At 39.3% G+C, this 24268-nt stretch overlaps 1 protein-coding gene across 1 annotated transcript in view; it reads left to right on the top strand.

The window, feature by feature from the left end:
• znf804a (zinc finger protein 804A) overlaps positions 1–24268 on the top strand; it is a 367025-nt gene that overhangs the window by 257987 nt on the left and 84770 nt on the right. Inside the window, exon 2 of the mRNA XM_043693450.2 lies at positions 134–277. Coding sequence (XP_043549385.2) covers positions 134–277 — 144 coding nt within the window. The remainder of the gene's footprint in view (positions 1–133; positions 278–24268) is intronic.

The following is a 24268-nucleotide window of genomic DNA, read 5'->3' as shown; positions in this document are numbered from 1 at the left end:
TACATACAAGGTGTCAGCACGTTGAAAGCCAAGGGATACAGAATTACTAAATGTTCAGCAAAGGAGTATGAGATTATGAAATATTTTGAAATGCAATATCCTTTGGATAACAAATTATTTGATTTTTTCACAGGACTACGCTGAAAAAGAAAAAGCAATAACAAAGGCCTTGGAGGATCTGAAGGCCAACTTCTACTGTGAATTGTGTGACAAACAATATTACAAACATCAAGAGTTTGATAACCATATAAATTCCTATGATCATGCTCACAAGCAGGTATGGTAACAGTCCTGGTATTGTGATAACAGATAGAACTAAGTACTGGAACAGATATATTTAACACATTCATAACTGAAAGTGCTCCAAATGGAATTTTTGTTGTAACTCTTGATTCTGTGAATAATGACACATATAATTCTTACATGAGTTAGTTATCATGGATGCAGAATATGAAGACTAGCATCCAAGTGGCATTGAATTAATAATCTCGGTTTCTTTAAGTTAAATATGTATTTTCAGTGTTTGCTTTTTGACAGTACACTTTAACAGAAAATTTCTATGCTATTTCTTTTAGTCTAGACAGAAGCATGGTGACTAACTTATGGCATACTTACGTTTTCACTTGTACAATTAAAATAAAAGAGCCAACAGAACTTAACCATGGATTGACATCAGAAACCACCTAAAGTACACAGTCTCACAACATCAGTCTGAAATATCATGTCATGAATTATCAGCTGGGAACTTGAGGTGGACCAATACCCTTCTGGAAACTTGAACAACTTTACTTTTCACTGCATTTAATGTTAATAGAAAAGAGACAGTTGAATATGTATTCACCAACATTAAATATTCTTTATTGTAGTTTGAACATATCCAGGCACAACTGCAGTTGACATTATAATTCAGATTTACCAACTGAACATTGGACTCGGTGGATACCCATCTGAAATTACTTTCAGCATTAGTACATAATGACAAATTTAGTGACACTTGCACCTAAACAAGGAACAAGAGTAAATCTTTCAGCTATTTGAGCTTGCTCCACCATTGATTAAGATCACACTTGATGTGATTGTAACCTCAGATCAGCATTACCAATTGCCCCCAATAATCTTTCATTCCTTTGCTTAACAAAAATCAATCTACCTCTGTGTTGAAAGTATTCAAAGACTCTGCTTCTGCTATCTTTTCAGGAAGAGAGTTTAAAAGACACAAGTCTTCTGACTGAAGAAAAAAAAAATCACCTTACCTCTATGTTAAATGATTTCTAAAGTGTGACACTAGTTCTAAATTGTCTCGTAAGAGGAAACAGCCTCACCACATCTACTCTGTCAAGCCCTCTCAGGATCTTATATGTTTAAATCAAGTCACCTCATACTCTTCTAATCTCCAGCAAATGCAAAGCTAGCTCATCCAACCTTTGCTCAAAATAACCCTTTCGTTCCAGGTATTAGTCTGTTTAACCTCTGAACTGCTTCCAATGCATTTATATCCTTCCTTAAATAAGGTGACCAATACTGTGTACAGAATCTCAGATGTGGTCTCACTAATGCCCTGCGTAACTGAAAAATAACTTCCCTATATTGCTATTCAATTCCCTCACAATAAATAATACCATTTTATTAGTTATCCCAATTACTTGCTAAAACTGTATATCAACCTTTTGCGATTCACACACTAGCGCACCCAGACTCCTCTATGTTGGAAAGCTCTGCAACCTCTCATCGTTTAGATAATTTGCTTCTCTTAAATTCTTGTGCCGGAATGGACAATTTTTCATTTTTCCAATTATACCCCATTTGTCACATCTTTTCTCACTCATTCAACCTTCTCAAATCTTCTTCACAACTTACTTTCATACTAATCTAGCACTTTTGGCAAGCATACCTTCGGTCCCTTCACCAAAGTTATGAATATAAATGTAAACAGCTGCGGTCTTGATACCAATCCTTGTCACATCTCACTCCTTACATTTTGACAACCTGGAAAAAACCATTTATGTCTACACGCTGTGTTTTCAGCTAGCCTGCCTCATAGCTATCCATGCCATTATGCTACACCATACACCATTAACTTTTATTTTCCACAATAACCTTTGATCTGGCACTTTATCAAATGCCTTCTGAAAATCTAAGTACAGCAAATCAATCTTTTCTTTATTCAGTATACAGATTATCTCTTTAAAGATCTCTAACTGATTTGTCAAACATGATTTTCTTTTCACAAAACTCTGTTGACTCTGCCTGATTACCTTGAATTATTGTAAGCATTCTCCTATAACTTCTTAACATTGTCTCTACGTCGAAGGGTGGCCTGTAGTTTCCTGTTTTCTATATCACTCCCTTTTTGAGTAAAGGAATTACATTTGCTATTTGCAAATCTAGTGAGGCTATTACCCAGTCAAGAGAGTTTTCGAAATTAAAACCAGTGCATCAATCATCCCACTTTTTTAAAGACCATCCTTAGGATGAAGTCCATTAAGCAGTTGTCAGTCTCAAAAGTGATTGTGAATTTATTGAGTTCCTCTCTCCATTTCATTCCATTTCCTGATTTAATACTTCTTTTGGGATACTACTTATATCTCCTATGGTAAAGACCAATGCAAAAACATCTGTTCAATTCATCTACCATCTCCATATTTCCCATTATCAATTCTCCAGACAAATCTTCCATACAACAACACTTACATTGTTAATTATTTTCTTTTTAAAACATTTATAGAAACTCTTACTATTAGTTTTATGTTTCTGACTAGCTTTCCCTTGCATTTTAATGATTTACCCGTCAACTTTTTGGTTATTGTTGACTTCTTTTATATTCTGACCAATGACTTGCCATTTGTCTTTGCACCGATATGTTTTCTTTAAGTTTGGTACTATCTTTACCACTTTAGCCAACAGAAAAATATTCATCAGCAAGAAGTGCCAATAAGTCATCTAACATCAAGTTCTGGGATCAACAAGTCCTGTAAGCAGGAACTCATGACTCCATCTCAAATGCCATAACTTGCTCATTGAAATAGCTCGACGAAGACTAGTATTCTGTCACCAAGTCACCCTTTATTTATACATGCATAGTGCTTGACACTGACCCAGCAAGCTCAGAGCTGGCTTCTAGAGTGAACAGAACCCCTGACAGCCCTGTTTATTTATTTTTTCTTCTCAGGAAGAAAAGAAACACCCAAGTGGCCAGTGACAAGTAGTGACCTTCACATCAAAGGGCAATGCTGTGTGATCAAACAGTGAAGGGGAGGACAGGGATTAAATCGAAATAGAATTGGAGGGGGAAATAATGCACTCCACTCCCTGCGGCGCCCACGTCTCTCTGAACAGCTCAAGGGTGTTGGTGGACACCGCATGCTCCCTCTCCAGCGACACCCGGGCTCTAACATAACCATGGAAGAGGGGCACAGCCCTGTTTTTTGTTTTTAATTTTTTTTTCTTTTACTCCCACACTACTGCCTAACTGCGGTAGTGCTGTTTTTTCCCCCGCACCCATGTTTGTGTGTGAGCAGGTGTAAGATACAGTGAAAGACACAAGGTGCACAAATCTTTATTCAATTTCCACCACCAGGAGGGAAAGAAAACACCCAAGTGGTCAGTGACAGGCAATGCCTTTCACATCAAAGGGCAATGCTGTGTGATCAAACAGTGAAGGGGAGGGCAGGGGTTAAATCAAAATAGAGTTGGAGGGGGAAATAATATACTCCACTCCCTGTGGCACCCACCTCTCCCTGAACAGCTCAAAGGTGTTGGTGGACACCGTACGCTCCCTCTCCAGAGACATCTGGGCTCTAACGTAACCGCGGAAGAGGGGCACAGCCCTGTTTATTTATTTTTTCACAAGGTACACGAATCTTTATTCAAATTTCCACCACCAGGAAGAATGGAAACATCCGAGTGGCCAGTGACAAGCAGTGCCCTTCACATCAAAGGGCGATGCTACGTGATCAAACAGTGAAGGGGAGGGCAGGGATTAAATCAAAATAGAGTTGGAGGGGGAAATAATGCATTCCACTCCCTGCGGTGCCCACCTCTCCCTGAACAACTCCAGGGTGTTGGTGGACACCGTGTGCTCCTTCTCCAGAGACACTCAGGCTCTAACGTAACTGTGGAAGAGGGGCAGGCAGTCACAGCCCTGTTTATTTTTTTAAATTTTTTTTTAATCAAGAGGAGAGTCCTTCACACAATGGTCCAGCTTCCTCAGAGCCAGCTCTCAGAGTGAACAGAATCTCTGACATTCCTGCTTATATTTTAATTTTTTTTTGTTTTTAACCCCCACACTACCGCCTAACTGCAGTAGGGGTTATTTTTTTACCCAGCACCCATGTTGTGTGTGTGCAGGTGTGAGACACAGTGAAAGACACAAGGGGCACAAATCTTTATTCAAATTTCCACCACCAGGAAGAAAAGAAATACCCAAGTGGCCAGTAACAAGCAGTGCTCTTCACAAAAGGCAATGCAGTGTGATCAAACAGTGAAGGGGAGGACAGGGATTAAATCAAAATAGGGTTGGAGGGGGAAGTAATGCATTCCCACTCCCTGTGGTTCCCACCTCTCCCTGAACAACGCCAGGGTGTTGGTGGACACTGCCTGCTCCTTCTCCAGAGACACCCGGGCTCTAACGTAACCGCGGAAGAGGGGCAGGCAGTCACAGCCCTGTTTATTTTTTTTAGTTTTTTTTTCTTTTTTTCTTTTATATTCACACCGATCCAACTCTCACTAGGAAAACACCTGAGTGGCCAGTGACAAGCAGTGCCCTTCACGAAAAAGGGCAATGCTGTGTGATCAAACAGTGAAGGGATTCTCCTGTTTATTGTTTCTTTTCTCTTTTAACCCCCACACTACCGCCTGACTGCGGTAGTGCTTATTTTTTCCCCAGCACCCTTGGTGTGTGTATGTGTGTAGGTATGAGACACAGTGAGAGACACAAGGTGCACAAATCTTTATTCAATTTCCACCACCAGGAAGATAGGAAACACCCGAGTGGCCAGTGACAAGCACTTTCACATCAAAGGGCAATGCTGTGTGATCAAACAGTGAAGGGGAGGACAGGGATTAAATCAAAATAGAGTTGGAGGGAGAAATAATGCATTCCCACTCCCTGTGGTTCCCACCTCTCCCTGAACAACGCCAGGGTGTTGGTGGACACCCCATGCTCCTTCTCCAGGGACACCCGGGCTCTAACGTAACCGCGGAAGAGGGGCAGGCAGTCATAGCCCTGTTTATTTTTTTTTAGTTTATTTTTTTTTCTTTTTTTTTTCTTTTCTTTTTTCAAGCACTGCCCTTAGCGTCCTCCTTTTATTTTTATTTTATTTTTTTCTTTTTTCTTTATACTCCCCTTTTTTCTTTTTAACCCCCACACTACCACCTAAGTGCGGTAGTGCTTATTTTATCCCCAGCACCCATGGTGTGTGTGTGCAGGTGTGAGACACAGTGGAAGACACAAAGTGCACCAATCTTTATTCAATTTCCACCACCAGGAAGATAGGAAAACACCCGGGTGGCGAGTGACAAACACTGCCCTTCACAGCAAGGGACAGTGCTGTGTGATCAAAACAGTGAAGGGGAGGGTAGGGACTAAATCAAAATAGAATTGGAGGGAGAAATAATGCACTCCACTCCCTGCGGTGCCCACCTCTCCCTGAACAACTCCAGGGTGTTGGTGGACACCGCGTGCTCCTTCTCCAAGGACACCCGGGCTCTAACGTAACCGTGGAAGAGGGGCAGGCAGTCATAGCCCTGTTTATTTTTTTTTAGTTTATTTTTTTTTTGTTTCTTCTTCTTCTTTTTTTAAATTTATTTATTTTAACCCCCACACTACCACCTAAGTGCGGTAGTGCTTATTTTATCCCCAGCATCCATGGTGTGTGTGTGCAGGTGGGAGACACAGTGAAAGACACAAAGTGCACCAATCTTTATTCAATTTCCACCACCAGGAAGATAGGAAAACACCCGGGTGGCCAGTGACAAGCACTGCCCTTCACATCAAAGGGCAGTGCTGTGTGATCAAAACAGTGAAGGGGTGGGTAGGGACTAAATCAAAATAGAGTTGGAGGGAGAAATGATGCACTCCACTCCCTGCGGCGCCCACCTCTCCCTGAACAACTCCAGGGTGTTGGTGGACACCGCGTGCTCCTTCTCCAAGGACACCCGGGCTCTAACGTAACCGCGGAAGAGGGGCAGGCAGTCATAGCCCTGTTTATTTTTTTTTAGTTTATATCTGCCAGCCAGGACTTCCTGATTGGACCAGATTAGTGTATGAGGTCCAGCTGGCTGACCTCATTGCAGTCACTGCACTCATTTGCTAATGAGATCAACTAGTATGATAATGTCTTACTTCCTAGTATTCTGGTAGATTTTGAGATTTGACTATATTCAATCTGACAACACAGTTGTGCCAGTTTGTACCACATAATCTGTAAGCTCCTGTTCTGTCAACCGGACTGCAGAATTTAACTATTTCTTTGTACATTTACAGAATGGTATAATTAGATTAGATTACTTACAGTGTGGAAACAGGCCCTTCGGCCCAACAAGTCCACAACGACCCGCCGAAGCGCAACCCACCCATACCCCTACATTTACCCCTTTAACCTAACACTACGGGCAATTTAGCATGGCCAATTCACCTGACCCGCACATTTTTTTTTTTGGATTGTGGGAGGAAACCGGAGCACCCGGAGGAAACCCACGCAGACACAGGGAGAACGTGCAAACTCCACACAGTCAGTCGCCTGAGTCGGGAATTGAACCCGGGTCTCTGGCGCTGTGAGACAGCAGTGCTAACCACTGTGCCACCGTGCCGCCCACAAATTATTCACCCTACACTTTGCATATAGTTCATGCCTTATATCTGAGTACACAAATTGATCCCTATACATTTTAAATATTATAATAGGCAATTTTTTAAAATTTTGCAAACAATAGAATTTCAGTTTAGTCATTAATTTGCTGGAAAATGCTACAACTATGGCACAAGTGCTTCCATCTAACTAACTTACTATTGATGTAACAATTTAAAATGTTTTCTTGTTTATGAAAGCACGTCTAACTGGTTAGTTGCACATTTGCTAGATGAGTTTCTTTTTGGATCACACCCTTCAAGGTTTGCACCCAGTAGTTGCAGCTGTCAATATTTGTAGGTGACTGATCCATACATTCATTTGCTTTTCTCTGTTCCTCATATTAGTGCAAGGTGTAATTTCACTAAATGCATGTTAAAATATCACCTGAAGAAATGCCAAGGCAAAGTGGTAAGAATCTGACTAAATAACAAGGCATTTCTAGATAACTTGTGGGCGGCACGGTGGCACAGTGGTTAGCACTGCTGCCTCACAGCACCAGAGACCCGGGTTCAATTCCCGACTCAGGCGACTGACTGTGTGGAGTTTGCACGTTCTCCCCGTGTCTGCGTGGGTTTCCTCCGGGTGCTCCGGTTTCCTCCCACAGTCACAAAGATGTGCAGGTCAGGTGAATTGGCCATGCTCAATTGCCCGTAGTGTTAGGTAATAAGGGGTAAATGTAGGGGTATGGGTGGGTTGCGCTTCGGCGGGTCGGTGTGGACTTGTTGGGCCGAAGGGCCTGTTTCCACACTGTAAGTAATCTAATCTAAACTGGTTGTAAGGATTGCCATATTAAAACAAAGCCCCATGACCAACTGCGGAAATTACACAAATATGGAAAAAATGTTCAGCCCAAATATTTTGACTAGCACTCAGTTCCATTCCTTGTTTAATTTTGGGGTACCCTTTGTAATGAGTAGGGAAGGGCCTGTTTAATTTTATAAATCATGCTCACTGTTTCTAATCCACCTACAAGTCCTAAAGATAAGACCTTGAAAAGTAATATTGAAAATTATTGTGAACATTTTACAAATGAATATTGTGATATGTTTGAAACAATAATAGCTTTTAAATACTGCAACTTTTTTTCATGCATTATTCTGTTTGAAAAGTGTAAGGTATGGCTTATGCATTTAATGGGATAGAATATAATTTTGCAATAATTCTGAGTCATAGTACTGTTGCTCTAATACTTAACAGCTCAAGAACAAAGAGTAAATGCTAGCTTTTCCCTATTCATTTAGGATTGATGCACTTGTGATCTACAGTTACTATAAAAAAAATGAAAATAATGGTTAAATGAATAGCCTGTGTTGCAGTATTGTATTTAATGAGGAGAATAGGGAGAGGTAGTCTATTGAGATCTGCTCCTATTAACACAACATCCATTAGCTTCAGGGAGCGATGTCATCTATAACTCAGAGTGTAACTGTTTCTGTGAATTAACTAAAGCATTACGCAGCCATAGTTTTTTTATTCTGTATAGCAGAACTGGGATTGACTTGTTCCAAGTTGCAGGCTCTGAGTTATGACTTGGCCCAGATTTCCCTTGAGAGCTACTTCTCCGAATTTGGTTCAGTCACAAGCACTGGGAAAGCTTGACCAATGAACATAGCCTGTGGCATACTTGGCTAAAGGTTGGAAAATCCTGCTGTAAAGGATCAACTTTAAAGGGTATCAGGTACATGCGAAAGAGCAAGTTGTAGAGAGGATAGGACAACAAAGACCAGATCAGGAAGTCCCAGTGGAAATGTACACATAACAGTGCTCACTTTGTTCCTGAATTGTTGGAGGTTTTCTGGAAGAAGGAGGAAGAGGATGTTCTCTGTGTATGTCACTGTTGTCCTTTTTTTTCCATCCGGAGATTATCCAGTGGACATAATCCAGAAATAGGAATTTCCACATCCCCTTCATGAGGTCTCATTTCAGCACAAACTGTTGTTGCTTCTCACACACTTCCATTTTAGTACAATATTTTGCATACTCTGCAGCAAGTGTATATGAGAAATGTACACGAGTTAACAGATGCCCAGGTTTTCAGACTATACTGTCGGCTGCTTTCTCAGTAGTCTCAGCAAACATATAGGGAGAAGGCATTCCTCTCCAATAAAGCTCATTACCCATTCAGTATTATATCCTTTCCTTTCAAAGATGCAGACACTGGACCATTGCCTCATATCATCAACCTACTTCTTCCTGGATAACAGCCACTGATAGGCAGAATAATATATCCATGGTCTAATAACACCCAAATGTTGGTTAACAACAGCTCTTCCTTGCTAATTGACTAATCTAGATGAAGATAACATAGATAATTTTACTTCTTGAAAGACTGACATTTGAATCTATTAGCACCCAAGTAATGATTCCCTATATCCATTGAACACTTTTTCTAATTAATGCCTCTGTTTCACAAGGAATGTGTCACAGTTTAATATTTGATGATTGAATAAATGACAATATTTGATTATCCGACAGTCAAACATCTATTTCCAGAAATGAAAAATCTGTAAAGCCAGTCCAACATCGCCTGCTTAACACATCAAAATAGAAGTTACTTCCAAAATCTATCACATGCTTACATCACTACAGGCCATCAGATATGGTATATTTCTGAGGTGATTAATTTTGCAGAATCTAGCAGCACAAAGGTCTTGTGCTGTTGTAACCTTCAGATATAGAAGGTCAACTATCTTCTTTCTAAGTGTTTTCTGAAAGTCATTCTGTAGCAGACTAATGATGATATCACAAGAAGGAGCTGTAGAAGACAACTGCAGCATTAGTGTGCTCCTAACAGTCTCTGTAGTATTGTCGGTCATGTTCATGTAATCTGTACTTAGCTGCAGTAATACAACAAAGGTTGTTTAGGCAATGTAATACTTCTTGTTAGACCAGACAGGTGGACATCCCAATCCATTATAAACCACTTTGGGCTTGATGTAACCCAGACACAAAATGGAGGCAATGATGAGTCCCTGCCACCACACAGTAAACAGCAGTGATTATCAATATTTCTATGTGGTGCGAACTAAGAGAAATTAGAAACTACGCATTTAAAACTCAAGAAAAAAAAAGGACCCAGAAGATTTCAATGAAAACAGGTAGTTGGTTGCTGCTGACAGTAAACCCTACCAACCACATGGTAACATTCAATGTGGAAGAATACTTCAGTGAATGACACTGAAATCGTTTGAGACCTGACAGGGGATGCACAGGAACAGAAGAAGTCTGGAACTCTAACACAGTGATACTGGCTACATCGTGAGGTAGTGGTCTGTGCAAGTGGTCCTGAGTCCAAGTTGAGCCAGTGAGCCAACCTTGCATAAGTCAAAGTCAAAATTCCTGTGTACCCAAGGAGAAACCTTAAACAGCACAATAATTCAGGCTGAAAAAGCAGTCATTTAATAAAAAAGTCCCAGCTTTGACAATTATTTTAACCTTAAAACTAATAAAATTCTAAAAGGCAGGATTTTGCAAAAGATTACAGTGTCCAGGTCGACTCTAGACAATTTAATTCATGATCTTTAGAGTGTAATGGTGATTTAAAGTTTGAATTCATAAGAGATAGATTGGTGGAAGCATTACTAATGCACCTTTGTCAGATTATTTTATTACAGCCTAATGAAGACCTCACTCTAGAGAAAACAATTCAGGTAGGAAGTGAAGCAGAGATACAGAATCAAAACAAGTCAGTTCTAGGAGAGATTTAAGTTGCCACAGGAGATCTATTTAATTCTTAAGGTTACAAAATACCCCGAAAAAGATACACCAGAAAAGTCAATAACGTAGATTGGACAGTAACCAAATAATAGGTCATAACTGCCAGGCTGTCATCACAAAGGGGAGCAACCTTTTAAATGGATGGTGTGTTAGCATTTTGAGTCCTGGTCAGAAGGCTTCCTAACAGGATGGAACAGTGCCTTCTCTGGTCTACTGCCACAATCTCCATACCTTTTATGTGAAATATATTTCCCACCACACATACCTCCTTCCCCTCAAAATGAGAAAAACCCAGGAAATTATTTTTGAATCCCTCAAAGTGCATTGGAAAAGGTGGAATTGATCAACAAGAAACATTCATATATAGCTGTGGAAGAACGTGTCATGAAAGTTGCTTAAATAATCTAGCCATTTTCGTTATTTTCTTCTTCTTAACTTTATCCATTAAAGGCGTTTGTCTGATTGCCTTCTGTGTGAATAATAATGAAAGCTAAAGTTATTGGATTTAAACCATTCAATCATATGGAAGATGATGGCCTAGTGGTAACATCGCCAGACTATTAACCTAGAAACTCAGCTCATGTTATGGAGACTCAAGTTTGAATCCCACCATGGCAGATGGTAGAATTTGAATTCAATTTTTTTTTAAAAAGCTGAAATTAAGCATTGACTCATGGCCATAAAACCATTGCTGACATCACTAATGTCCTTCAGGGAAGGAAATCTTCCATTCTCACCTGGTCTGATCTACATGTGACTTCAGACCCACAGCAATATAGTTGACTCTCAACTTTGTTCTGAAATGACCTGGCAAACCACTCAGTTCAAGGGAAGCTAGGGAGGGGCAACAAATGCTGGCCAGTCCCATGAGTGAATATATATATATATATATATATATATATAAAAAAGATTGTTTTGTTGCTTAGGTTTGCTCTCCTAAAGTTACTGTACTGTTAATAAACTATTTAGTCTATTGTTTAAGCTACAAATCTGGTTTGGAATTGATTATTGGCAGAGTTTGGCATTGAGTAATCAAGAAATGTCTGGGTAGGACCATTGGGGTTAATTTTGAGTGCTCTAATTTTTACTGTTGTAATTGCAGAGATACCGAGGCTGATTCAATCAACTGGCTGTCTTTGTGTCATAACAATAAGATTGATTGAATACTAGAAAACATTTATACACTTCAAATCAAGAATTCTCTCCCCTGATGAGAAAGGAGAAAGGTTTCAAAATTATTTGAAAGTTGTAAGAGTTTAAACTGCACAAGGTCAAGGAATCACTTAAATTTAACTTGATTGTGAGAGTAAAGAAACTGAATCTTCTGAAGTTAATAATGTAAGAATAAAAAAACATTATTTCATCAAGTAGATGTAATGGAAAGCTGTGACTATAGTGATTTGGCTACACTGCTTTGTATACACATTAAATCTGTACAGAGAGGAGATTGAAACTGGGAACAAAGTTCAGCAGAAAATGCAAACAAAGGTGAAGCAGCAACTGGACTGTCTGAACCATTGAAGAGGATGTAACGTAATAGAGAGAGAATGGAAGTATCTGCATTTGAAGAGTCAGAGCATCATATAGTTTAGTGAAGAACAATTTACTCCAAGTTCAAGTATGCCATTAGTGGCTTCATGATTAGGGAGGGACAAGATCAAGGAAATGTCCAAACTTCCCCACTTATCAAAGACTTACCAACATATTTCATCAAGCAAGAATGAAGCTCAAGGTGACACAATCAAGGAATGAGCAAGCTGCTATCACTACTAATTCAATCACTGATAGGAAAGGAGAAAGCTCAAAATACTTAAGAAGTCAAAGAAATAAGTTTGCCTACTTCTATATAAACCTATATGCAAAATAAGAAAAACATTCTACTGACTCCAGTTGAAAATATGGCAGATACAACCTTACAGAAGATACCACTAAGCAGAAAGTTTCTTGGATCTTTGCACTGCAGTAATAAAAGCCTGCATTGCAGCAAATGCACAAACAATCCTCTGTAAAAGAAATATGAGGTTAAAGTCCCTCCAATTCAAAGGAGAACTACAGACTCCAGTCCAGCAGGAAGACAGTCCAAGTATTCTACCTTCTTCCCAACAAACTATAATCCTTCTAAGTCCAAAGAGCACAGTTTAGGAGAAAATGGTGAAGCTCCCAGACAATCTGAGTTTGTAAAGTGCAAGGCTTGGGTGAGATGGGATTGTGTTAAATGTAAATATATATCTAAATAAATGTATAACAAAATAATAATTACAAGAAGAATGACTTGAATAGAGATGTCTGAAATGGTTAGTACTTGATTGAGTGCACGATACACTTCCCACCTTGGTGATGTCACAGAGACATTGGACAGAGCGAAAAAAAAAGCTTATAGGACACAGACCTGGGGTCTGTGAGCTTCTAATAATCTCTGCAGTAACGTAGGTCATATTCATCTCATCTGTAAATTGTTGCAGTAATGCAGTAAACCTGAAATTGTTTGTTCAACAAGACTTTGAAATATAGTTATTCTAATGCATACTACCTCTCTGTTAGCTTGAAGGAACCCACACACAACATTAAGTTCATTTTCATTCAGTTGAAGAATCCAGCACATTGAAAATGCAGCAACGAGTATTCTCATTTACCATTTTGAAAGAAATTCTGCAAATGACCACACCTACCAATAATAATGAAGAAAAATATTGAATGAGATGATTGTGCACGACAAAACTACATATTTTTGAACACGGCTGGTTAACCTGATCAGCATTATGAATACCAGTGCGCATAGTCCAACTTTTCATTTGACTCTAATTGGATATTTGGACAGCATCTAGGTAATCAAAACATTATGCCATGTTCATGAGGACCATTTCTGCTTTAGGTTTATATGCAACTCACATTGAGGGTAATGTCTGATTGATTTTCCAGCAGTTTTCCATACCACTATCCAGCCAGTGTGGATGTTGTCAGAATTAACCAGAGCTAAAACTGCTTTTCTTGCCAGTTACGTCAAGCTGTTATACTGGTTAAAAAATTAACAGTTAACATGTATGAAGTAATTTAATTACACATAAATGCTCTGAAATTTGCACTGTCCACAATTAATTTACTTTTGCTAAATCGGGAATATAGATTAGATTACATTACAGTGTGGAAACAGGCCCTTCGGCCCAACAAGTCCACACCGACCCGCCGAAGCGAAACCCACCCATACCCCTACATTTACCCCTTACCTAACACTACGGGCAATTTAGCATGGCCAATTCACCTGACCCTGCACATCTTTTGGACTGTGGGAGGAAACCGGAGCACCCGGAGGAAACCCACGCAGACACGGGGAGAACGTGCAAACTCCACACAGTCAGTCGCCTGAGGCGGGAATTGAACCCGGGTCTCAGGCGCTGTGAGGCAGCAGTGCTAACCACTGTGCCACCGTGCCGCCCATAAGTTTATGAGAAGCAAGAGCAGTGGTCATAGGACAGCTTATACTGTTTTGAATAATTCCCGAAATACAATTTGTACTAGTTAGAATCATGTATGTCAATAAATAATGAACTGCAAAACTAACACGTTTAAATGAATGATTAACATATTCTCATCAGTCAAAGTAAGAGTGGTGTCATATTGCTTCTCATCATGCTTTAAATGTAGTGACTTCAAATATTATTAATATTCTTATTGTTGTCCCCTCGAGATGAGTTGTATACTCTTTTATTTATTTTAAAATGTCAAATGTATGTGTACATATTCAAAGAACTAGATTTACAAATCTATCTAATACGTAACAGATTATCAAAGGACTTGACAAATTTGAAATGTTTACCCAGTTAGAAGGGGGCAGTTTTATATTTGGAGAGGTACCTGGAATGTGTGTTCCTGATCAGTTAATTCAATTTCTGTGATGCCTCTCCTTGACATTCTAAGGCCCCAACCCGATAAAGATTGGAATTGAATACCTCAGATTGTCAGGGAGCTTCACTGTTTTCTCCTAAACTGTGCTCTTTGGACTTGGAAGGATTATAGTTTGTTGGGAAGAAGGTGGAATACTTAGACTGTCTTCCTGCTGGACTGGAGTCCTTAGTTCTCCTTTGAACTGGAGGGACTTCAATCCTGTTCAATCCAACATGAGTGGAAGCTCTGGAAAAATAGTAAATTGCCATTTTAGCTATTCACAGCACTTCTAGCTGGCCTTCTAAGAAACCACACCAGAAGGTTCCCAACAGGTGGTTATCTGCAGGGCAAAGGCACTTACTGGAAAGAAAAGCACTTAACTTACACAGTCACAAGGTGAATCAAGGAGAGGGCTGGAGCTCAGCTCATGCATACAAATCACACTGGAAGAAATCCAATGTTTTTGTCTTCACTGTTCTAATCCCGATATGGTATGAAGAACTTCTTAACATTGGCTTTCATGTTATGACCATTGTTGTATTATCTTGACTTGTCTCAAGTTGATGCTCTAACTTAACTTCTGCATTATCTAATAGATAAGGCCTCCTCTTATTTATCTCCTGCATGGTTAAAATTGCCTTGTTTCTGCCTTTTCCCTTAACTCAATTCTTTAATGTTCTGGCTTCACGTCAATGGTCTGAATGTGTCCATTATATCACAGTATTGAAAATGGAAATAATACTAAAGCAAACTTTTACCAGAGCTCTTTACATTTTAAGCATATTGTGCTGCCACTTAGATTACCAGTTTGTCTTATTAGTAATCTATTTGCTTGATTTATTGCAACCCTATATTAACTTTGTATGTTGTGCACAGAATTTACTTTGATTACCAATCCATTCCAATTTACTGATATTAATTTCTACAATATGTATTGTTGTAACTTTCAATATTTTATGGACTTTTAATGGTAATTGTATCCATAGCCCCATTAGGTTAGAAATGAGCTACAATGGGGGCTGATTCTCTCATACATATAATTGCAATTGCCACAAATGGCATTCAACATTTTACTCAAAACTGGCAATGTAGAGTAGACACTTATTGATTGATTCAATGTAGCATGCATACAACTCTGATCATCCAAGGGCTCACTTTTGAATGTCTTCATCCCTCTAAGAATTCGGATATGGACCACTTTGGGTTTGTATGACCTTTTAGCATGGAGATATCACATTTGTTATTGGAATTAAACAGATGAATCATTCTGTCAACTAAGAATAGCCTTGCATTGTCACCAACAAAATTGCTAGTTAGTAATCCTTTTTGTCTCCAGCCTGGGTGAGGTTTTCCATGTTGAGTCTACTCCTGGTGGTGCTCATTCTTCAATTCCTTTAAGTTTCAGCTATTATCTCCGAGGCCCAAAGCCAGAACGTGATTTGGAATAATGGCTTCCATTCCCATTCTGGCAGATTAGATTAGATTACTTACAGCGTGGAACCAGGCCCTTCGGCCCAACAAGTCCACAGTGAACCACCGAAGCGCAACCCACTCAGACCCATTCCCCTACATTTACCCCTTCACCTAACATTACTGGCAATTTAGAATAGTCAATTCACATGACCTGCACATCTTTTAGAATGTTGGAGGAAACCGGAGCACCCGGAGGAAACCCACGCAGACATGGGGAGAATGTGCAAACTCCACACAGTCAGTCACCTGAGGTGGGAATTGAACCCGGATCTCTGGCACTCTGAGGCAGCAGTGCTAGCCACTGTGCCACCCACTTACATTCAACATTGACTTTGAACTGTTCTTTGCATTAACCTTGCTGTAACCTGCTTTGATTATCTTACTGTTAGCTAGTGAGGAATTAGCCTAGTTAAAGCATTGAACCCTCCTTTATGATACCATTCATTTAAATTCTAACCATTTGCCTAGTCTACCATAGAGTAGACATCCAAACAAACATTTCTCTCTATTGAAGTAAATTTTTAAATCTTCCCTCACTGAAAAACTTTTCAATACCTCCATTATGTCTCCCTCACTCATTCCTTCCATATTCATCTCAACTTCACTAACCTAAATTTTGATCTCCCTCAAGGTAGTTAATTATCTCATTTCACACATGGATATGGTTACCTATACTCCCTCCTCCTTACTGATATGCCTCCTCCTTCCCATCTCCATCTGCATCTCGTCTTCTCCCTTTCCTTCGACATTTACTTCGCTGCCCTATCAACATTGTCTTTCACATCATCTGCTGTTCATTTCTTATTTATCCTTTTTTGCCTTGGTCAATTTAATCCATCCTCTCTCAAATTTTGCTCTACCTGAAAATTCAGTTGACTCTGTGTGCATCACTATGAAAAGTCAAATACATTCTACGTTCATTTGATAGCTATGCATATTCTTCAAATATATTACTGTGTTCATGATGTATTATATTCCATTTACCCTATTCTGTCCATTTACAGCTTTTACCTAACTAATTTTATCGGTCCATGTGTTTTCCTCTAAATCATTGGTAATCACCTGTAAACATCACCAATTAAAATTGCTTATTGAATGTAAGTCACATATATATTTTATATATATATATATATATATATATATATAAAAGCAAAAATAGGAGCCCAACAATTTATCCAGAATTGCTCTCCCACACCAACAATATTCCCTTAATGAGTCCATATTGCTTCCAGCCATTTTGAATTCACCTGCAGAGTTTTCAATAAATTCATGCTGACTTCAGCTATTGTAGGAGTCTTTGGTGAGCATTTTTAACAAACACTTATGACAGCAAATCTCAAAGATTTCCGTTTGCAGAATTTTGCAGCGAGGGGGATGTACTGCTCACCACTAACTCCAACGTTCCTCCTCTCCACAATGCCAGGAAAAATGTCAGTCCCGCACAGACCAATATTGAACCAGACTGCCTGGCAACCGTAGGGCGATAAGGATTGGATTTCACTCTTTAGTGAGATGAAGTCTTGCCCTCGAGCTGCTAGTCAACCTGATTGGCTGGCAGCTCTAGCAGTCCCAGCAGTGCTAGTACAGAATTCTTAGTTCAGCTGGGCATGCAGGGGCTCATAAACATTGTCAATAGAGCTCAGAACCAGAAAAGTCCTATGCTTCTTGGGAGCAGAAATATCAGGAAGCTGGGAGGCAGGGGATATTTAGTCGGTTAGACTGGGTGTGTTTACTGGCCAAGCAGGTACGCACAAAAAGAGGGGTAGCACTTTTCAGGGATGCCTTCAATACCCATAGAACATCTGTAGAATTTCCTCTCCCCCTATTACCCCTAAATCCTGTGTATTAAAAATTTGGCTTTTCCAATACCTGTCTGTTAGCAATATGTGCTGGGCCAGCTAATATTGCCCATAGCCCACAGGTGAATAAAACAAGTATATTTATGAAAATTTATTTTAAAAATGCTAAATATTGACATCATCTGATGTTGGGAAATCAATATCAGACCTCTAAGATAACAGTGGGTGTAGGCTCTAAGTTGCATGATAATTGCACAGATCTACCAAGGGGACTATTCAACAAGACCTTGTGTACCAGTTGCTGAAAGTAAACATGCAGGTGCAGCAGGTGGTGAAGAAGGCAAACTCTATGTTGGCTTTCATGGCGAGAGGATTGGAGTACAAGATCATGGGATGTCTTATTGAATTTATACAGGACATTGGTGAGGCCACACTTGGAATATCGTGTACAGTTTTGGTTGCTTTATCTGAGGAAGGATGTTCTTGCTACAGAGGGAGTGCATTGAAGGCTCACCAGATTGATTCCTGGGATGGCAGGACTGTTGTGAGGGGAGAGATTGCATGTTAGGATTATATTCACTGGACTTTTGAAGAATGGGGGTGGGGGGATCTCATAGAAACTTATAAAATTCTGACAGGATTAGATAGGTTAAATGCAGGAAGGTTATTCCTGACGGTGGGGATTCTAGAACCAGGGGTCATAGTTTCAGGATAAGGGGTAAACTTTTTCAGACTGAGATGAGGAGAAACGTCTTCACCCTGAAAATGCTGAGCCTGTGGAATTCACAATCGTAGAAAGTGGTTGAGGTTAAGATATTATTTGTTTTAAGAAGGAATCAAGAGATATAGGAGAGTGAGCAGGATTAGGGTGTAGAGCTCAATGATCAGCCATGATCATATTGAATAGTGGAGCAGACTCAGAGTCAAATGGCCTACTCTTGCTCCCATCTTCTGTGTTTCTATGTTTTCGTGTAATTGCTGCAATTTTCCTTTGCTTCTAATCTTTCAAAGTACCTTTCTTTTGTCTTCTAAATTGCCATAAAATATCTCAGTGAAATTTTAAAAAGAATTTAAAAAACTGAGAATCACAAAAAAGAACATGGGCAGATACTCCCATACTGAAATCCTGTTTATGTGGGATTATCCAGGGCTTGATGTTTTGACTGCCTTGCCCTGTTTGCTTGCACAGCATGAGTAGATGATTATGGAATGTTGCCATCCTTTACACACAGTAATGCTCTTTTTAACTGCTATACTTTATAAGTCACCTGAGAGAATTGTAAATCACCCAGAACTACCCTGATGCCCATTTAAAATGATGGGACAGTGTAATCAGGAGGTTTACCTCGAGCATTGAAGGTCAATGGCCAGGCTATTTTTATTGAGCTATTGATGTTGTCTTTATTCTACAATTTATAGCACTTAAAATCTAAATCCTGTACTAATAAGTCATTACCTTTTGCTTTACTTCATCTTGCCACCTGGTCTATCATTTGCTCCATTTTCTTTCCATTTCTTCCTTTTTCAAAGATTTAAAGTAATTGTTGAATGCAATGTAACATTAATCACTGTCTAATATCTTCTCTGAGTGCTATTATTTATGCCTGTATAAGGCTTGATAGCATGTGAGATCTTCAACCAGGTATAGATGTGCACATTCCTGATGAAGGGCTCCTGCCCGAAACATTGATTCTCCTGCTCCTCGGATGCTGCCTGACCTGTTGTGCGTTTTCAGTAGCACACTCGCAACTCTGATCTCCAGCATCTGCAGACCTCACTGTCTTCCAGATGGGCACACTTTCAGTGAGGGGTTACTGCATAACAATCAGAAACAAAGCAATCTGATCAACTTACTCTCCTTAAATCTGAGGTAGTAAGGCTCTTGTAATGTTTTCTTGCTGAAATCAGCCGATCATTGAGCTCTACACCCTAATCCTGCTCACTCTCCCATATCCCTTCATTCCTTCTTAAAACAAATAATATCTTGGCCTCAACCACTTTCTACGATTGTGAATTCCACAGGCTCACCATTTTCTGGGTGAAGACTTTTCTCCTCAAATCAGTATGAAAAAGTTTACCCCTTTTCTATAAAACTATGACCCCTGGTTCTAGAATCAGGGATCAAATAGGGATCATAGGGATCAAATTTGAGACTTTCTTAGTTGACATGACTCAGGTATTCACTGGATAATATCACTAAGAAATTAGCAGAAGTGTTTTGCTCTTTTCAACTTTTATTGTATCCTTTATCATTGCACTTTTTAACTCCAGCTTTTGGTAATAGCAAAGTAAAACACTACATTGTAATAAATATAGATATCTTTCAAGGGTATGAATTTTTGTTCCTGTTCAAAAATTATCTGAAATCAGAATAATTTGAATCTGTGTCCAAAGATACAGCAGCTGCTATGATCCCAGCTGAGGGTAATACCGAATGCGACAGATTGCAGAATGAAACCCGATTTGACAGACCAGGAGTATTAGTTTTCTTTTGTTTACCATAGAGGTCTCTCACTGAACGCTTCCACAGGAGTTGCTAATGTACTTATAACAAAGGAACTTCAAGATTTATTACACAAAAAGAGAGAAACAAGAACTATTGTGACAACCTCAAGATCAAACATCAAATATCAACCCCACTTTCAGACATTCCAGCCTCAGTGAAGATCAACCCCTTTCTCAATGTTAAAAACTCTCTGGTCAGCTGTCTATTTCGTTTCAGCAAAGTTCTCTTAAGCAATCACTCAATGTTATTCTCTTTGGCTAATGTCTCTCCCCCAGACTTTAAAATAAGCTGCTGTTCCTACTTTCCCAAGTCCTGATTGGAAACAGCAACAATAGCACCTCTTTTGTCATAGGCCTCTCTTCTCTGAATTAACCTGCTTTGCGGCCCCACCCTCTCTCTCTCTCTGGGTCCTAAACTCAAGTCAGCAAATAACTTAATAAGTATCTCCACAGGTGGATTGCTGGTCATTTAGCTGAAATCACATAATGTTTTGAAAATGTTGTTATGAATTCAAGTTAAAAATGACTTTTTGATCTAACAAAGGGTCTGTTTTTCACAGTACTAAAAAACTAAAATCCATTGCTCTTCCATCTTATAACCCAAGTCCTCATATAATAGCAACCTTCCCATTACGGTGGATTCAGATATCCAAGGCAATAAATAACATTGATCTGGAATTCATTACTCAGTGAAGATATGTACAACATTTGGGCCAGTATCTTCCTGTTTATTTTGAAGTGTGTGGTAGTGGGCACCATGATACACAGAATACATCTCACCAACTTTTGTTTTTGTTTTGATCATGCATAGGATGTCAGTATCATTGGCTGGATCAGCACTTATTGCCCATCCTTCATTCTCCATGAACTGAATGACTTGTCAGACCACTTCAGAGGGTGGTTTAGAATCAGTTAATTTGTGGGATCTGGTGTCATGTGTAGGCCAGACCAGGTAAGAATGGCAGATTTTCTTTTGAAAAAGACAGTTGTGAACCAAATGGTTTCTTTTAAGAAAATCAATGGTGCTTATATGGTCACTATTAGACTTGAGTTTAATTCCTGATTTTTACTAACTGAATCTAAATGTTACCATCTGCCATGGTGGGACTCAAAGCATGCAGCTTGAACATTAGGTTGTGACTCTAGATTACTACTTCAGTGGCATTATCATTGTGCCATTGCCTCCTAAATGAGAAAGCCCATCAAATCTTATACCTAAGTTGCAAACAAAAAAATCTTTTCAACATGTCCTTTCCTGGTACACTCATGTCCCACTTTATCTGAAGCTATCCACCAAGCAAATGTCAGCAAAGCCAATCCCAGAGGCTGAGGCTACTGGTGGGATAGCAATGCTGAGTTCCCAGAGCAGCGGGCAATGTGGATGACTTATTCAAGAAGGGCTTTGTGAGGTGGCTGCTGTGGGAAGACATCAGTCAACTTAAGGATGCGAGGAATGAGTTTGATCACAGCGATGGTGTGAAAAGGCCCTGAAGTGTTTGTTAACCACTTACGACTCTCAATTGGCAGTGAGTCTGAAATGTGAATCTTGGGTCTTCACATCCAGAACTTAATTTCTGTGCTCGTGGAAGGCTGGTGTGTATCTCCCCAATGCCAACCCTCCCAATTATCTTTCCTTCCAGGCACATCATCACTGCTTGTCATGAGGTTAATATTCTGCCCATTAGCCCAGTTGGCGAAATATTGACCATGTGATGCAGAATGATGCCGATGACTTGTGTTCAATCCTGGCTGTGGTAGTTCCCAGATGCCTGCTCTTTACCTAGTCACATGCCTTTGTCCTCCATACTATATGTAATCATCTGCATTTTTCTTTTTGAGAGAGAGAGAGAGAGAGAGAAATGCTTATGATCCTTTGTGGACAATGGTTAATTATTTAGTTTCACTCATATTTTTGGCCAGTGATACCACTTGCTACTATACTCCCTTCATCCAGTGTAAAGCTAGTTTGGCCTCTTCATAATCATCAGTCTGTAAGAGGCTCAGTCTGCGGAAATAAATTGCATTCGCTGATTCGTTCTGAATTGAGAAGAACAGATTCAATCAACAAAAATGATCAGTTTCAGAAATGTTTTAGGTAAATCAATTCACCAAATGACTTCTGTTTATAACCTATCAAGTAACACACTGTCAATTGAATTTATGAGGAATTTCAGATTGTTTATAGATGCAACCCTACTCATCTATAGGATTATTGATTGTAATACTACTTTCCTTAAAGCCAGACCACAATTCAGCTGTTGTGTAATACTATAATAGTAATTTGACAGTACATTTATCTTCAAAAGAATATACTTTACTTGAGATGCGATGTGAGAATTAAATCACAAGTCAGACCTATGAGGCAATGTATTTCATTCAAATACTGCCAATTAAGGGCATTACACAGCAGGAGTCTTGGCTTCACCACTGGGGCGATGACATGAGCAATGTCACTTTCTGCTCTGTGTGATTCCTTCAATCCAATACTGTAGTTGCCATGCCAGACATACCGTAATCTCTTGCCTAATAATACATTTGTGCAAGATTCATAGCTTGCTGAAATGCTACATGCAAATAAGTTTCTCCTGACAGCTCAGTTAGTTTATTGTTTTTTTACCAAATTTAGAAGACACCTGCTCTGTGCTTAGCTATATCTCAGAACAATGCAACAGATGAAGCTTTTCAATAAATGGACAGAAGCAGTTTCAAGTATTGCTCAGCTTCAATCTTTATTTCAGACAAAGCATCATTATACATTTCTCTTTATCCTTAGTATTTTACAACCTTAGATATTCCTATTACTTTATTGCTACAAAGCTTTTCAATGCTCATTTCATGATGTTTTCTGGATGTCTAATCTTTCCTCTAACCCGGTTTCCAGGAAGGCTCAGCTCCATTTTACCATCTGTTCTTAATCTACTTACAGGGTTCTGATGACCAGCAAGGATGACAAAAAAAATTATGACTGACAGAATGTATTACAGCTTAGTTATAACCAATCAATCAGAGACTACAGCAGTGACCTCACTTAAGCACTCATGCATGAATTTTTTTTCTCCCTGCTAGGGTTATTAACTTGCTTTAAAATGGAAATGGTAAATGGTCCTTTTCTAGGGTTTGACCTTGGTGACCTAGGTTACTAAGTGAATCTCTGCAAGGCTAGCACTCTATAATTCCAATAAGATAATCAATTAGCCACTGAGGAAAACATGTGTTGAATGTTTCGAGACAAGAATATATACTGGAAAATGACTGCTCCCCTTAATGTAATTACTTCAGCCCTTTTTTGTTGTCAATAGCATCAAGCATGATTTCTAACATAGTATTTTAAGATACTATGTAATGATTTACGGCAGATCCAACAAAATATAAAATTATGTGTGTAGGACTACCTTGGCAGCTAGTCCATAAAGATTCTATGTTTAAATTTTCATCCCTGTTTTTAAATCCCTCAATGGTTCCTCACAACTTCATTATTATCTGTTATTATCTCCAATGTTACAGTACTCTAACCTCTTTGTATCCCTCCAATTTTCATCTTTTGAAAACTCCACCTTTTTAAAGGCTTTTAGCTGCCTATACCAAAGATTTGTAACTTCTTCTCTCCCTCTCCACACACTTTAAAAAAAGTTCCTCTTAAAGCCAACATTTTAAGCAAACTTTTCATTATCTGTCCTGATATCTTCTTTTGGCTACTTTTATCAGTCTCCAGTATTTGATCTACAATTTTCTGCAGGAGTAAGAATGAGTAAAATAGTAACTGATATTATTAGAAACTGTAGGTTTTCTCAGTATTGTGTTGTTTCAACAATTTTATAAGGAGTCTTGTTACTGGCAGTGCTAAAACCTTTTGGGAGGTGTACATCATTCCTATTTAATTAACGTGCATTAGCAACAGTAGTGCAGGTGATGTTCTGTGCTTGCAGTATCAGAGAATGTCTGGATCCTGCTGTGATCTGGGGCAACATATCTTCAGTAGGTGCTTGGACTGCAGTGATTTCAACTCAGAGGTATTGAGCAGGAGGCTGAGCTGCAGATATT

Source organism: Chiloscyllium plagiosum, unplaced genomic scaffold (assembly GCF_037043375.1).
Source record: "Chiloscyllium plagiosum isolate Xiang-an unplaced genomic scaffold, Cpla_swu_hap1 HiC_scaffold_7, whole genome shotgun sequence".
Lineage (NCBI taxonomy): Eukaryota > Metazoa > Chordata > Chondrichthyes > Orectolobiformes > Hemiscylliidae > Chiloscyllium > Chiloscyllium plagiosum.
Note: the sequence above shows the minus strand (reverse complement) of the source record. Positions and strands in the feature narration are given on the sequence as shown.